The 16,984-nt window shown below is 51.9% G+C and overlaps 1 protein-coding gene and 1 long non-coding RNA gene across 9 annotated transcripts in view; one reads left to right on the forward strand and one right to left on the reverse strand.

Annotated features, from left to right (window-relative positions):
* The window catches only part of MROH5 (maestro heat like repeat family member 5), a 70,965-nt gene extending 57,846 nt beyond the window's left edge, over positions 1 to 13,119 (reverse strand). For all 7 annotated transcript variants that reach the window (XM_038555650.1, XM_038555648.1, XM_038555646.1 and 4 more), the window contains exons 1-4: positions 12,882 to 13,119; positions 3,160 to 3,341; positions 1,771 to 1,916; positions 861 to 989 (exon numbers count right to left, since the gene is read on the reverse strand). In XM_038555650.1, the coding sequence (XP_038411578.1) occupies positions 861 to 989; positions 1,771 to 1,916; positions 3,160 to 3,341; positions 12,882 to 13,030 (606 nt within the window). In that variant the 5' untranslated portion in view covers positions 13,031 to 13,119. The remainder of the gene's footprint in view (positions 1 to 860; positions 990 to 1,770; positions 1,917 to 3,159; positions 3,342 to 12,881) is intronic.
* A 56-nt stretch (positions 13,120 to 13,175) lies between these two features.
* On the forward strand, positions 13,176 to 15,842 carry LOC111098578. 2 transcript variants are annotated; one of them, XR_005368339.1, is made up of 5 exons: positions 13,176 to 13,348; positions 13,435 to 13,559; positions 14,236 to 14,304; positions 14,781 to 14,821; positions 15,705 to 15,842. It is a non-coding gene; the product is annotated as an uncharacterized LOC111098578 (long non-coding RNA). The 2 variants fall into 2 exon arrangements; XR_005368338.1 differs by lacking the exon at positions 15,705 to 15,842 and having other exon boundaries at positions 14,781 to 15,177.
* The last annotated feature ends 1,142 nt before the right edge of the window (positions 15,843 to 16,984 follow it).

The raw sequence follows: 16,984 nt of genomic DNA on the forward strand, positions 1-16,984 counted from the left end.
CAATGACTTAAATTTAAAAAAAAGGACAGAATTTTAGAACACACATACACGGGCTATGGACTTTGTTCTTTGTTTTTCCCTGACTCCCACACTGGGAAGGGTCCGCAGGCTTCTCTGCAGGGAGCGTGGAGGCTGGTCACGCCGGCCATTTACCGGCCAGGTAACTGCTGCAGGCAAGTCTCCTAGACCGCCGAGCCTCCCTCCATCTGTAAACAGGGGTCATAAAGACCTGTTCCCGCTTTGTGGGGTGCCAAGACTCGGGCCTGTGATGGTGGGCCTCAGTGACGAGTCACGTCCACTTTGGGGCAGTCCTGGGCTGGTCTAAGGAAGAGCCACCAGCCCCCAAGTCCCTGGAGCTGAAGTCAGCCAAGGCCATGGCCAGGCCTGGGGTAGGTAGGGCTGGTGCGGTTCGGGACCAAACTGAAGTCTCCAGCAGGCGAGACCAGGAGGTGGCAGTGGAGGTTGAGTTAAGCCTGGAGAACGGGTGGGACTTGCAGGAGGGCTTCCAGAGCCTGGGTGTGGGAAGCATCCACAGTAGGACAGGTGGTGGTGGGGGCACCCAGGGCCCATCTCAGGGCTGGGACCTCTGGGAGAGGGCTTTATGCTCCAGCTGACATTTGGCTCTTCTACTTTCGGGGCCAGTAGACCCAGACAAGCCATGAGCTTTCCGAATCTCACCTTTCTCAACTGTAAAATGGGTGCATGAGGTTGTCCCTCTGAAAAGGCTGGTGGTAAGAAAATGAAATGGACAGAAATCACTTGGTCAACCATAGGGCTGACCATCCCCAGCATTATTTGGATGCTGGGGGCAGCAGCCTGTATTCCCAGAAGTGGCCTATTTTCTGGGATGGGAGGCATACCGTGGACTTGGTCATGTTCTCCAGGGCCAGCTGCATGAATGATTTCTGCCAGGCCTCTTCCAGGGAGTTGCTGGCTTCAATGACTGCCTCCAGGACGTGGAAAAGCCGGAACTTGTGCCGGGAGGAGATCTGTGGGTGGCAAAGTGGGCAGAGGCTCAGGGACAGACTGGGTCTGGTCACACGGGGAGTTGGCTGCCAGTGTGGGGAGGCTGAGGAGGCCAAGGAAGCCAGAGGGGGAGGGCCCAGTGGATGCACTTGGCCATTTGTCCAATAATCATTTAGTGAATATTTATTATGAGCAGGCCCTGAACTAGGTTCTACAGAGACAGATGAATAAAAGTTTGTCTCTACCTTCAGGAACTGTTATGGGATTTTAAAAACATTTTGCCTCTATAGTCAGTTCATTCATTCATTCACCCATTCATTAAAACTTAATCATATCTTCCCCCTAATTATCCATCCATCTACCAACCTATCCATCCATCCACCCATCCACCCACCCACCCATCCACCATCCAACCATCTATCCATCTATTCAACCATCCACCCCCATCTATCCATCCATCCACCCATCCCCATCCATCCATCCATCCATCCACCCATCCACCTATCCATCTAACCATCTATCCATCCCTCTCTGCCACTTAATCACTCTGTGACTTTAGGCAGATCACTTTCCTTTCCTAAGTCTGTTTTCTTATCTATGGGGATCATAACATCTATATCATGAGACTATTCTGAGGATGGCCCACCTTCCTTCCTCCCCATTTAGCTCCTTGGACATATGAGGAGATAAACTTGCCTCAAATAATTTAGCAGCACCAAAGAGCCAAGATTTGAACCAGCCTTGAGGTCTGGCCCTCCCCACTACTCCCCATGCAGACCCTCCAATGGCCCAAGCAGCTCCCACCTCTGGATTGTCTACCAAGTAGTCATGGATGGTTTCCAGCACCAGGTTGGGGGCTCTGTAAGCCATGCCTTTGATCTTCTTGATGATGTACTTCAGATGGAGGGGATCTGACCCATTCAGGTCACGGAGCATCTTGAAGCAAATGGCTAAAGGAGATGGAAAAAGGTGTGGGGTGGAAGTGCTGTGGGAAGGTTATATTGTGCCAGCAGGGACAGGTGAGCAGGGAGGGGGTAGGGCCAAGGAATGGGAAATAGTGTTCTGAAAATGAGGACTAAAGAACCATACACAGTGGGAATTCCTGGGCCACCTAACTATCCAAACAGTCCTCCTGGAGTTCGAGATAGGGTAGGAAGCAGGAATGCATGCAGGTTTCACACCTTTATATACCCATGTATATTTCTATCCATTTGTTGATTATACCACTTTTTCATGCCTCCATTTATCCAATCATCTATCATCTACCTATCCATTGATCCATTTGTCCATCCACCCACACATTCCTCCATATGTCTGTTTGTACATCATTTCATCTATTCATTCACTTCTCTGTCCATCCTTACACTCACGCACCAATCCATGCAGTAATAAATGCATCTAGCTGTCCATCATATGCTCATAAATTTATCTACCCACCTGTCCATCCACCCACCCATTCATAAATTTATCCATCTATCCATCCATCCATCACTCATCCACTCAAATTAGCCATCCATCCCACTGTCCCTCCATCTATCCATTCCTTCACCTCTTCACCCTCCATTTAGTCATTCAACATTCAATGATGTTCCTTCTCTGTGGTCATAGCACTGTGAATGAGGCCTCAAAGAGGAGTCAGGACCCAGCTCAGTTCTGAGGGAGCCTTCAGCCATGGGAGCCCTACCCAATATCAGTGGATTTGGTTCTGTAGTTGTATAGAAGGCCCTGGGCACACAGAGAGGGGAGGGGCAATACATCCCAAAAAAGATGGCCATTCAGGACTGGCTACTCAGTGGAGGTGGCAATTTAACTTTGCCTAGAAGGATGAAGGCAAGTCATCCTTTGAATGAGGGGAACAGCATTCCTGTGAGAGGGTCAGGCCTAGGTTGAGGTCCTAAGGTGTGAAGAGGTGTGGTAAGAAAGTGAAAGATGAGGTGTGAGGGAGGGAATTTTGGGGCTTTGGATGGTGCCTCAGGAGGCATGAAGAGGCCAAAGAGGTTGTATAGGGTTCATTGCTGAAAGCCTCATTATGTCTACAAGGTCCTTGACATCTATAAGGTCTCGGGGTGGGGTAGGGGGTGGTAGATTCCCTCTGGCCCTCATTCCCCAGGACTTTTTTGAGTGGAGGGACCTGATGGAGTCTGTTATTGACCACCCATCTCTACCTTGCAGAGTCCCAGGGCTGGTGATCACCTGCATTGTAGGCTTCCTCCATGAACATCTTGTGCTCCTTGGGCATCAGAGCAGCCTGGCTGCTCCGTGACTTGCAGAGAAGAATGGTGGTGGGGTGTGCCTGTTTGTCCCTGTGAGCAGGGTCCTGAGGTACCTTCATACAAGACAGGTCCTTCATGGATCTGGAGATAGGGGAGGAGATTCTGAAATGGAAAAGAAGTCCAGGGTGTACATATCTGGGCACCTTTGTGTGCATTCATGAATGCAAGTCCAGTAGACACTGAGAGCCATGTTGGTCAGGATCAGGCTTGGTAACATGCTTTGGTGTGTCTGTCCTTCTATTTAATAGTCTGGCTGAATTCCAAGGGGGGGAGAGTAAAGAGGGAGTCTGGAGGGGATGCCATTAAGTAGGCAGCATTGCCTGTGGGCCTGGAGAGGGGGATGCCGGTAAGTAGGCAGCATTGCCTGTGGGCCTGGAGAGGCCTGGCTTCCCAGCAAGGGCTGGTGGCATAGACGTGGCTGGCAGGACCAGGAGGGCTCCAGGTATGGCATCCCCAGCTCTAGCTCTTGCACTGACCTGGAGGAGCCTGTCTTTTCAGGGCCACACATGAGACTGCCCTGGCTACTCAGATGTCACTGAGGAGCCTTTGAGGGAGATCCAAGAGTTGTGGGAGCAGGAGCCATGAAAATGGATCCACTGGACCATAACTCCATCTGTGCTCCACAGTCCACCAGCCTGGTCCTTGAGAACAATTACATGTGTGTGATGGAGACACTGAGAAGAACTATGTGGCAGGGACAAGGAAATGACATCTGCTCCTTGAAACTGGTTTCTTCCTACTTCTGCTTCCCCTCCTCTTCTTCTGCAAATATGGGGATAGGAATCCCTTAGACTGTGCCCATTGCCAAAGTGGTCCAAAAAAGGAGGCATTCTTCATTTAGGGGGTGGTGACAACTTCTTGGATCCTCCTGGCAGGATTGGGTTCTACTCTACACTCTGGGACCTCATTTCTTGTTCACTCTCAGTTCCTGGTTCCCAAGTACTGACCACAGTCATGGTGTGTCCTTTCTAGCTGTTAAGGATATAATAAGGACATAAGGATATCTAATGTTTGATATTAGTGGGTTTGTATATTTTTTTCTCAATTTTTGAGTCATTTAAGGCAGGAGGGGGGATCTAGTCCTTGTTGTTCCATCTTGGAGGGAAGCCCTGGTGTTGTTTTCATCATCTTCAGGACTTTGGGTTTTTCCTGGGTGCAGTGAGGAACCATAGAGGGTTCTGAGTGACATGATCTGACATACATTTCTTATGTGGTAGAACAAATTAATGGATAAATGTTAAGAGACGAACCACCTTCTGATATACCACATAATGTACCTATTGAATTTGTTCATGGTTTGTTGTCTTGCTCACATCAAATGAAAAATTATCAGGCACACATGGCAGCAAGAAAATATGACCCCTAAGTAGGAGAAAAAAAAGTAATTGATCAAAAGCGACACAGAAATGACACAAATAAAAAAAAAAAAGAAATGACACAAATGATAGAATTAGTAGACAAGGACATTAAATGTTATTGTAACAATATTCAACATGTTCAGCATGATGGATTAAAACATAAGCTTCGTAAGGAGAGACATGGAAAGAAAACAAAATGAAGAATACAACGTTTGAGATTAATACACTGGATGAGTTTAAGGGCAGATTAGACACAGTAGAAGCAAAGATCAGCGAACTTGAAGACACTACAGCAGGAACTATCAAAAAAATGGAACACAAATAGAAAAAAAGGCTGGAAAAAATGGAACAGAGCAGCAGTAAATTGTAGAACAATCTCAAAGGGCATAGTGTGTGTGTAATGTGAATCCTCATGGGGGAAGAAGGGGGAAAGAATATAATATTTGAAGAAATAATATCTGAGGTTTCTAAATTAATAAAAACTAAAAATCCCACGAATCCAAGAAACTCAATGAACCTCAAGTGAAAGAAACATAAAGAAAACTATACAAAATGATCTTGAAATAAAATTGCCTAAAGCCAATGCTTAGAGAAAATCTTAAGAAAGAAAGCCAGAGGAAAAAGGTGGATTATAGGCAAAAGTTTAAGACAAGAGCAAGAGTATAGTTATAGTCAGAAATAATGCAAGCCAGGAGAAATGGAGCAACATTTTAAAGCACTAAGAGGAAAAAAAATACCTGGCAAACTAGAATTCTACACACAGAGAAAAAAATTTAAAAAATTGACAGTAAAACCAAGCCTTTATCATATGCACTAAACCTGAAAGAATTTATAATCAGCAGATCTTCACCATAAGAAATGTTTGTGGAAGTCTGTCAGAGAAGGAAAATAATACCAGATGGAAATATGGAAATTCTTTTCTTACACAGAAGAATAAAGAGCAGTGGAAATGGTAAATATGTAGGCGAATGTAAAATATTTCTCCTGATTGTTCAAGTTTAAAGTAAAAATAACAATGCTTTGTAGGGCCTAAGCAAATATAGAAGTAAAATGTATGTCAACAGTCCCATAAAGGCCAGCAGAGGGAAATGGAAATAAGATGTTGTAAGATTCTTACACTATAAGTAAAGTAGCATAACATCATTTGAACGTAGACTGAGATATGGTAAACTTGTAAACTATAAGCCCTAAAGCAATCACTAAAAAAATCAAAGAGTAAACTAAAATATATATAGCTAATAGGTCAACAAAAGATATAGAGGAAAAGAGAAGCAAACAGAAGAAGAAACAAAGTGAAAATAAATTGCAAGGTGGTAGATTAAAACCAAATTATATCAATAGTCACATTAAATGTAAATGATTTAAATATCTCAATCAAATAGCAGAGAGTGTCAAATCGAATAAAAAATCAAGACCCGAGTATAACCTACCTATAAGGTATATGCTGGAAATGGAAGAGACACAAATAAATGAAAAATAAAGGATGAAAATGATATACCATGCTAACAATAATCTGAAGAGAATTAGAGTGGCTATATTAATGTCAGCTAAAGTATAATTGGGTGCTAATAACATAACCAGGGATAAAGAGAATGAATTCATAATGATAAAGGCATCATTTTACCAAGATGACTTACAATTCTAAATGTTCATGTACCTAACAACAGAGCTTCAAAATATATAAAACAAAAAAAGATAGAACTCAAAGGAGAGATAATTGAAGAATAGTTGGATCATAGTTGAAGATTTCAGCATCCCTCTGTCAGTAATTGATAGAGCAAGAAGATAGATAATCATTAAGGATATTAAAGATTTGAACAGTACCCTTAGCAAATGGAATCTAATTGGCATTTACAAAACTCTCCATTTAACAACAGAAGAACACACATTCTTTTCAAGTGGATGTGGAACATCTGCCAAGATAGATCATGTTCTTGGGCCATAAAATAGTCTCAGTAAGTTTAAAAGGATTCAGATCAAACAAAGCATACACTTTGACCACAATATAATTAAAGTAGAAATGAATCACAGATAGATAGATGGGAAATCCCAAGTATTTTGAAACTAAATAACAATTTTAAATAATGCATGAGTCAAGAAGAAATTGAAAGTTAAAAAGTATTTTGAACTGAATGAAAATGAAAACACAATATATAAAAAATACATGAGATGCAGCTAAAGCAGTGCTTTGAGGGAAATTTATAGCATGAAAACCTATAGCATTAGAAAAGAATAGAGGTCTGAAAAACTTAAAAACTAGGGTGAAAGGGGCATATGAAGCCCAAAGAAAGAAAATGATAAAAAGTAGAGCAGAAATCAATGAATAGAAAACAGAAAAATAATAGAGAAACATCAGTGAAACCAAAAGCTGACTCTTTGAAGAGATGACTGCATTTGACAAACCTCTATCAAGCTTTATTAGGCCAAAAAGGAAGAAGACACAAATTATTAATATCAAGAGTGAGGATGGGTACATCATTAAAGATCCAGCTTACAGACATTAAAAGGATATGAAAGCATATTATGAACAACTCTATACTAATAAATCTGACAACCCAGATAAAATGGATGAGTTCCTTAATCATAAAATCCAAAGCTTAAAATTAAGAAGAACTAAAAAACCAGAGTAGCCCTTTGTCTACGATTAACATTCGATTTGTAGTTGAAGGCCTTCCCTCAAAGAAAACTTTAGGCCCTGGTGGCTTTACTCTTAAACTCTACCAAGTATTTAAGGAAGAATTGGTATCAATGCTATAAAACTCGTGTAGAAAATTAAAGAGGAGGGAATGCCTCCTAGCTCATTCAGTGAGGTGAGCCTTAGTACTTGATACCAAAACCAAAGAAATTCTTAATCTAAGAATCCAAAATATATAGACATGCACATCTACCATGACTAGGTGGGCCTTATCCTGGGCATGCAAGGCTGGTCAACTTTTGAAAATCAGTGTAACTCACCATATTGGAAGATGAAAGAAGAAAATCATATAATTACCTCAGTAGATGCAGAGAAAGCATAGGCAAAGAAAACAAAATTCAACATCTATTCACGATAGAGACAAGAATGAAAAGAACTTGCTTAACTTGATAAGAAGCATCCACAAAAATCCTACAGCTAATGTCATACTTTGTGGTGAAGACATCCATGTTTTCCCCACATCATTGGGAATGAGGGAAGGATGGATGTCTGTTCTCACCACTTCTATTCAACCTGGTACTGAGGGCTCAGTCAATACAAACAGGTAAGAAAAGAAATTAGAAGTGTGTAGACTGGGGCAGCCTGGGTGGCTCAGCGGTTTAGCGCTGCCTTCAGCCCAGGGCCTGATCCTGGAGACCCGGGATTGAGTCCTGCATCGGGCTCCCTGCATGGAGCCTGCTTCTCCCTCTGCCTGTGTCTCTAGCCCCCGCTCTCTCTCTGTGTCTCTCATGAATAAATAAATAAAAAATCTTTAAAAAAAAGTGTGCAGACTGGAAAGGAAGAAATAAGCTATCTTAACTTAGGATGTTATCACCTAGTTAAAAAATTCCAAAGAACCTACAAATAAGCTACTAGAACTGAACAGTGAGTCCAGCAAATTTGTGAAAATAAAGTCAGGATACAATAATCAGTCATGTTTCTCTATACTAGCCCTGAGCAACTGGGAATCGAAATTAAAATGGTGCCATATACAGTAGCATTAAAGATCACGAGATATTTAGGTACACATCTAGCAAATAATTGCAAGGTCTGAGAACTGTAAAATATAAAATTAGCAATGAAAGTAATCAAGAAGACTTCAACAAGTGGAAAGATATATCATGTTCAACAATATTGTTATGATGTCAGTTTTGTCAAAATTTATCTAAATATTCAATGTGAAAAAGACTCACATGTACAAGACCAGCTGATTTTTTTTTTAAAGTCAGAGCTCTATTCATTTAATTTAATTTAATTTTTAAAAGTCGTCTCCACATCCAATGTGGGACTTGAACTCACAACCCTGAGATCGAGAGTCACATGTTCTATGGACTGAGCCAGCCAGGGGCCCCAAGGTCAACTGGGTTTTGATAAAAGTGCAAAAGTGATTCAACTAAGAAACTGTATTCGACAAATGGTGTGCAATAATTGGAGGTACACATGCAAAAATGCTCAATTTATCCTTCACACTCTATACAAAAATTAACTCAAGATGGATCACAGACCTAAAAGTAAAACCTAGAGTTCTAAATTTCTAGAAGGAAATGTAGGAGAAAATCTTTGTGATCGTGGGTTAGACAAAGATTTCTTAGATGTGACACGAAAAAGCATAATCCATAGGAAAAAAAACGTTAAATTAAGAACTTCTGCTTCTTTTTGAAAAACAAAAATTTAATTTAGATTCATTTTGCCAACATAAAGTATAACACCCAGTGCTCATCTCATCGCGGAGGCATGCGCACTCCTTAATGCCCGTCACCTCATTACCCCATCCCCCCACCCAAGAATTTCTGCTTCTTGAAAGACGCCTAGAAAAAAAATGAAAAGATAAGCTGTGGACTTGGAGGAAATACTTGCAAGTCCCATATCCGATGCAGAACTGTATCCGGGATGTATAAAGAACTCACGAAACCAAACAAAAACTCAAACACAAGCACAAACAATCTAACAAAATACAAAAGATTTGAACAGACGTTCCACCCAAGGAGATAATCCGATGGCAAATAAGCACCTAACCAGTGCTCCCTGTCATTGCTCATGAGGGAGACAAGTCAAAACCAAAGTGGGATAAGACCACACATCTCCTAGGATGGCTAAAAGTGAAGAAAAACCTGGAAATACTACGCGCGGGTGGGTAATCGGGCCTCTCGCAGGGCTGGTGAGGATGCGGGAAGTGGTGCGGCACTTTCTTGGGAGGTCACACATACGCTCACGACCCCACGCTGCTGCTCCACTCCTCGATGTGCGCTCAGGTGACCTAACAACCCACGTTCACACAAAATCTGTACGCGAGCATTTGTTAACGGCTCTGTGTGTGGGACAGCCCCACGCCGAAGAAACGCACGTGTCCTCTGGCACCTGCATCAACTGTGTATTATACCCACGGAAGTACTGACCCGACCAGCAACGAAAAAAAGAAATGAATCGCTGAGAAACAGGACGGCGGCGATGGTCCGCATCATGCGCCACGTGAGCGAAACCAGGCCCTGAAAGCCCCTCGCCGTGTCGCCCCATCTTTCTGACTCTCTCTGAAGAAGGTCACATGCGACAGGAAACCGGTGAGCGGTCCCCTTCCTGGGGACAGGAAGCTGGGGGGGAGGGCTGGCCGCAAGGGGCATGGGGGACCCCGGGGAGCTAGACCTGTTTCAGATCTTTGCATGTGGTGGCGGGTTCACGGCTGTGTGACGTTGTCCAGGCTCTGCACGGCCGTCCACTACGCACGGTGACTCTTACTGCGCGTAAATTATACCGTCACAGAGAAGAAAGCAGGGTATCTAGGAACAGAGGTGATTTCACCCCCTCTCTGGCCTCATTTCCTCCTGCCTTCTCTTGCTGATGCCATTCCGGCCCCAGTGAGCTCCTGCTGCCCCCCCCCCCCCCAACCACTAGGCGCGTTTCTGCCTCAGGACCTTTGTGCTGGCGGGCCCTTGAGTCTGGGCGACGTCCTTCCTCCAGATAGCTCCTTGGCTCAGTTTCTCACCTCCTTCCAGTCTTGGCTCAGTCACTACCTCCTAGACAAACTTATTTAAGATTGCAGCCTGCCCCTCGCCCTGCCTCTCCACCCCCTGCCCCTCTCTGTTTTTCCCACATCACTCTTAACCTTGTAACATTTTACAACTTACTTTATTGCATCTACTGCTGATTGGCGGTCTGCCCCCTCGGAGGTAGCCCCCCGGGCAGGGTCTCTAGGTCTTGTCTCGGGCCTATGACGGAGCCTGGCACACCCAGCAGGCGCTCAGCAAACATTTGTGGGATGATTGGTAGAGCGATGTATCAAAGCAACAGTCCGTCCATCCCGATCCCTGTGGCAGCCGCCAGCTCTCCCCCCGCAGCCCCCTCGCCAGGCTCCAGCTGCCCAGGCCTGTCCCCCTTGACTGGTCGGCCTTTGCTCTGAGGGGCCCGCTGCCCAGAGCATGGGTCCTTTCTCTTCCTCTCACCCTGTCCCTTCAGGGCAGCGCACAGACGCCCACCCTTTAGCCTCCTGGACTTGGCAGGAGTGTCCCGGGGCTGGGGGTGCCTCCCCTGGACTCCCCGGCTGACTGGCTCCCTTGCACTCTGGTGTCACTGCTGACCCACCCTCTGGACCTTTTCCTCCCCACGTGTCCCTGGGGATGTGCCGTCTGTCGCTGGGTCCCCAACACGTCCCGGGGCAGCTATCAGTGAGGGTCTGCAGAAGGAACGCGTGCGCGGGTGAGTCTGAGGCATGGGGGGGGTTTCCTCAGGCAGTGAGACCCTCCTCCTCCCGTCCTCCCGTCCTCCCATCCTCCTGAGCTGTTGCTGGCAGTCCTGCTTCCTCCAGCTCCCTTCCCAGATGGCATTCACACTCACTCCATCCCATAGCCATGCCCAAGCCGAGGACCCTCCCCGCCATCTGCCTCTGTGGGAGCCCGTGACCGGATGGCCAAGCAGGGGACCCTCCCGGGGTTGCCAGGGATGTTGCATTTCCCCACTCGGCCAGCCCGGCCTCAGCAGGCCCGCAGGGTCTGGGGCATGTGTTGGGATGACGGCGTTTACAGGGTGTCGGGGCAGAGACGGGCTGGGCCTTGGCCGGGGGTGGCTGCGGAGCCCTCCGCAGAGCACAGGGCAGCCTCGGCCCTTCCTGCTGTCATCCCCTCGGTGAGCACTTATTAAATGCTTCTGTGTGCCAGGCACTGCTCCGGGCCCTGGGGGCCGTCTGAACGAAACACACAGAACACCCTTCCTCGTCGTGCTCGCGTTCTAGGGCGGAGGCGATGGGCAGACCCTGTGAGATGGAGAAGCTGAGCAGGGACAGGGTTTGCACAAGCTGTGGGGCTGTGCTAGACGAGCCTGGGCGGGGAGCCCCAGCCAGTGGGGTGCCTGGTGTGGGGGCGCTGGGTGGGAGGAGGATGAGCGCTGTGTGGACGGAGGCCTTCAGGGAGGGGGGCCCTTGCCCCGGCTGCATAGACCGTCCTGCCGGAGAGCGATGGGCGCCCCTCTCGTCCCCTCACCTCCCACCCTCCGCCCCCACCTCATCATACTCCACGCGGTCCTCGCACACCCACCCCACGCTGTGCGGAGACCCAGACAGGCCCAGTGACCTGTCCCAGGATGGTGGGATGGTGGGATGGTGGCTGGCGGGGCTCAGGGCACACTTGAACCTTCCTACCGCCTCGCACAAACCAGCCACTTCCCTGCCGCTCCCAGGAAGCGCGGCCTTTCCGACGGAGGCTGGCTGCTGCCACGGGTTGGGGCCCTGCTCCCCTCCGCATGCAGGGGGGACCTCGGGCTGCTCAGTGTCACCCGCAAGCACTTGGCCCCGTATCCTGCCCTAAAATGGCATCCTAGCCCTCTGACGACCAAAACTGAATATATTTTTAAATACAGAAAAACGACAGAAGCATAGTCAAGCAAACAGCTGCAGAGGGGAGCGTTTTCTCGCCTTAGAAGTGATGATCCAAGATGTGGCAAAGGAGGAGACGGGCCTGACAACACACACATGGAGGCAACTGCGCGCAGATCAAAATAACTGAGTTCAAAGCAGGTACGAAGCTGCTCCTTCTGGAACAGCCCGCCACGATGGGCGCCCCTCACGGGAATCCTGCTCCGGAACCCGCCGGGGATAGTCGGGAGAGCCGGGCCCGCCCCGGGGGCCCACGGAGGGTGCCCGGGGTGGGGGTGGGGTCTGAGCTGGCAGGGGAGGGCGCCTGCCGGCCTCTGACCTGCACCCCCACCGGCCTCCCCGGGGCCCAGGCAGGTGGAGCTGCCCGACGGCCGAGGGGCGCCTTCCTCAGGATGCGCCCGTCTTTGCACTACTGTCCATTCCGCAGATAGGAAGCTGAGGCTCAGGGAAGCAGGGGGATAGTGTCAGCCCAGCTTCCCCGTCCCCTCCTTCACGCCTGCAGTGTGGACAGGGCCAGGGACACACGGCCACCCCCCACCCCCAGGCCACACCAGCAGTGGTATTGAATGCAATGCCGTCCCTCCCAGCCTCCTCTCCACCAAGCAAAGGGCTGCCACGTGGGGCTCAACCCCAGGGACTCCTCCTTCCTTGGCTCAGGGCCTGGGCTCAGCCCCCAGATGCGCCCCCGGGGGTGCCCCTCGCTGCCCTGCAGGGAGGTGCTCTCCTGAAAGACAGAGAAGCCAGGGTACCTGTGGGAAGCAGGGCATGGGGCATCCCCTTCTGGGTTCCCACGTGTTCCAGCCTGGCGCTGGGCTGCCCTGGGGTTCTGGGACATGGCTGATGACGTCCTATCAGCCGTGGTGTCGCTCTGTGACTTTTCAGAATGCTGCCCGTCCATGTTGGGATACCTTTGGAGAACCCACAGGCCCCAGGAGTGAGCTCTGTCCTGGGTGGGGCAGCCCTATCTCCGGGTGTCCCCCTCCCCCGCCCCGGCCAGCCTTGACCTCACCCCTGAGGTCACAATGGTCCCAGTGCCCGTGGGCTTCCCAGGGCCAGTGCTGTGGACCTGGGCCCTGTTCTGGGCACAGTCCCTGCGTGTACCTGCATTCTGCATGTGACCTCGGGCTCGGCCCCTCTGTCTCTGGCTTCCGAGGGACCCTGAGACCCCCAGGCCCAGCTGCCCCAAGCCTGGATTCCTGACCTAAGAAACTGTGAGGTAGTAAATGTGTGTTGTTTGAAGCCACTGGGTCTCAGGGTCATTTGTTACCCAGCAACGGATAACCAGCCCATGTTCTGTTCCAGGGAGAGTGGGAATTAGGTTATGGCCTCCCATCACCCGGCGCCACAGTCCAGCTGCAAGGCCGTGGAGAGAGCGGGGTCCCAGCACGGCCCCTTGTCACCATACTCGGCTGCTGGAAGCCCTACGGGTGGGGCTCCCCTTGGAGCGAGGGACTGCTGGGACGCTGACCAGCCACCTCCAGCCCCAGGCGTGGCTCCCCCTGCCCAGCCGGCCCCCGGGCTCAAGCCCCTGCAGCCACATGGTGCATGCAGCCCTGCACCCCGGAAACAGCCATGTGTCTGCGACCAGGGCCCTGCTGGGGGAGGCCTCATAGACGACAGACAGCCCCCGCTCACCCCTGAGGCCGTGGGCATCCCCCGGGGTTCAGACTCCAGCTCTGGGACTGACTTGTCTGAAGCTGTGAGCTTTGCCCAAACCGGGCTGACTGTGCCCTCCTCCCCCCAGGGGCTTCGGGTTTTCTGTGAGATGTGTTCGGTGCACAACAGAGCCCGGATTCCCCCCAAGGCCCAGAGCTGAAGCTCTGAAATGGGAAGGGTCTTGCTGGAAACCCTGAGCCTCACTGGCTCCCTCCCAGAGCCCCGAAGGGCGGAGAACTAGGCCCATGCGCTCGTTTGTGAGGGCAGGTGCCTGGAAAGCCGGACCCTGCAAAGCTGCCAGGCAGGTGTTTGGGGGGGCGGGCGCCCCTTCTCTGAGACTCATCCTCTGATGCCTCTGGAGTGTGCCTGGGGCACCTGGTGGCCTTGGCCAGGGGTGTGCTGCAGCTGCCCTCTCAAAGGCTCTCATGTCTGTTCCCAAATTTCCAGGAATCTTGAGAGCTGGTTGTTAAGCACAGCCACAGAAGCTCACCACGAAATGCGTTGTATGACAAACAGGTGACACATACCCCGAACTCATCACTTCCGGATCATTCGACTAGATTTCACTGTGCCCTAGGGGTTATTGACAGCCAGGGATCTGTCTGCGGGGAGCCATCCTGCACCTCTGTGGGACTCTGCACTGCAGGGATGCCCGTGGCAGGAGATTAGCCCCAGCGGGGGGACCCCATGGCCGCCCATGAGGCACAAGTGGGGCCCCCCTTTCTCTTCAGAGAGCTCCCTTGTAGATGTTTGCCAGGCTGGTTGCGCAGCATGGGCCAACCCGTGTCTCCCCCACTTGGGAATTTGCAACTGGGGCCAAGACTAGACCTTGGGGTTGGGAGGGGGGCCCCTAGGGCTGCCCATCCCCCTTTAAGGGTCCAGGCAGGGGGGAGGCGACAGAGGAGGGGACAAGCCTGGGGCCCTGCAGATTCTGGCCCCTTTGGGCCTTTGCGGGTTCCGGCCACGCCCTGGGCTAATCCACTTTTCTGCAGCCTCCTCTCTGAGGGAGAACCTTCCGGCAAGCCCTGGCCAGGTACGATGAAGGAGCCGCTTCCGAGGGGGCACACTCCGGTCCCTGCAGGTTCAGGCCAGACTAGATGCCTGGGAATTTGATCTTCACACCGGGGCGGTGGGAATGGATGAGCCTCCCTGTGGACCCTCCTCTGCTCTGGGGGACGCGGGGAGGTCACGGGCTGTGACCTGGGAGCTGACATCTGTCCCTCTCCCCACTGCTCACCACCAACATGGCCAGCTGTCAGGGTCGAACTGCTGCCGGCTGGGTCATGCCTGGTGCCCCTGCTGAGACCCAGGGCATCCTTGCACCAGGGGCACCGCCTCTGAGGGATGCGGGCTCCCTGCCTGGGAGCGCTCACCACCCCGGACGGGGCTGAAGCCCAGAGAGGGGAGGTGGGCGGGAGGTCACACAGGGTCGGGGTGCCCCGTGGACCCTCACGCCACTCCTAGGGGGCAGGCGGGGCTGGCAGGGAGGTGCCCGCCTGTCCCTCCCCATGTGGCCGGCAGATGGCGCTGTGGGCCCAGGCAGGCCTCCGGCCACTTCATCCCTGCAGCCCTCCCCACCCCGCAGCCCTCCCTGCCCAGAAGGCGTTTGGGGAGGGGGCCCTGGGCAACCTGGGGCTGCTGACCCCACTGCCCACGGGGAGGCGGGTGCTGCGGGCCAGCGCCAGCTCGCTCCCCGCTCGACGCCTCTGCGCAGGGTCCCTCCAGCTCCACCCTTGCGAGGGACCACGCCAGGGGATGCTGCTACTGCCCCAGGGCGGGGTGGGGGGGCACCTGCCACCAGGCCTCCCTCTACCCGCACCCCCTCCTGCTCCGGGCTGCAGCCAGGTCAGCCCCTGGGGCCTTGAGCGGTGCCTTCCCCTGGAATGCCCTTGACAAAGACTCTCTGCTTGGTCAAGCTCCGGAACCTTCTTCTGGGCCCAGCTGCGCCCTCTTATGACGTCCAGTTTTAGCAAGAAGCCCCCCACCCGAAGGCCCCCCACCTCTGATCAGTGTCCTCATCCCCCCACCACGCTGGACCCTAGAGCGACCCCAGAGCCCTGGTCTCTGCACCTGTTATGATAGCTCCCCTTCCAATAAATCCCTCTCACCCTCTTCAACAAGTGTCATCCTATTGTTTTAACACCCAGTCCCTCCCCACCACACCCCTGCTTTCGTAGGGAAACTCTTTGCACTCCCCTATTTGCCCTCAGGCCCCCCCCCCCCCCCCCGTCACCTCCCCACCTCCCCAATGAGGCCACCCCTGCTTTCCCTGGGCTCCCATAGCATTTATTCATATTTATTCAGCGTGAACTCTCCCAGTGCAGGCTCCTGCTGGGCCCCCAGGGGGGAGGGAGGGGGGGAAGGGAGGGGGAGGCGGGGTAGTGACAGCAGGTGCCTCGCAGACAAGTTCCCTCCGGAGGACCGGAGGACCTGGAGGACCGTGCCCCAGGAGACAAGGGGCCCCATCTGACCCCCTGACCTCTCATATTGCTTAAACGCATGGAGTACAACGAGCCTCAGGGGGCTTCGTAAGCAGGGCCGGGATCCCACCCAGGCTGGGGCTCTGGGACCTCTCGCTGCTGCTCCCCCTTCTGGGCCTTGGGCTCCGTGGCTCTACTTCCGGCCCCAGCACTTCCTACATCAGGGCGGGCGCCACCCCTTCCCTGAGCCTCCTGTGGGCGCGGGTGAGGGCGTCTGCCTGCCTGCAGGCCCCTGCGGTGCAGCCCGTGGCCCCCGGTCAGTTGGGTGCTGGCAGCCCACCCAGGCTCACTCTGCTCCGTCCACGCACACACTCGTCCGCCCCGGGCTCCAGCACCTGTCACTGCTCTGGGCAGCCTTTGCTGACGGCCCTGGCCAGCCTCGTGCGCCTGCCCCGGCCCCCCAGTCCCGGGGGGTCCCCTCTAGCCCTCGTGCTCCATGAAGGTGGACGACGGAGTCCTCCCTGCTGCACCCCAGCACCCAGTAGGCCCCCATGACGAGCCCACCCGGCGAGAGCAGCAGGTGTGCTCCCTTGTGGAGGCTGCCCCGGCGGGGGGGTGGGGGTGGGAGTGGGGGCGCTCCTTGTGTCTGGCCCCGGGGTCCCCACAGGTGCGTGGCCCAGGACACGCTGTGCTTTCCAGGGTCCACACCGCTTTCTAGATCCCTCTCCGAATCTGTCACAGAAGAAAGCAGAGAAAGGTTTTCTCCTCCACTTTCT

This window comes from Canis lupus, chromosome 13 (genome assembly GCF_011100685.1).
Source record: "Canis lupus familiaris isolate Mischka breed German Shepherd chromosome 13, alternate assembly UU_Cfam_GSD_1.0, whole genome shotgun sequence".
NCBI classification, from domain to species: domain Eukaryota; kingdom Metazoa; phylum Chordata; class Mammalia; order Carnivora; family Canidae; genus Canis; species Canis lupus.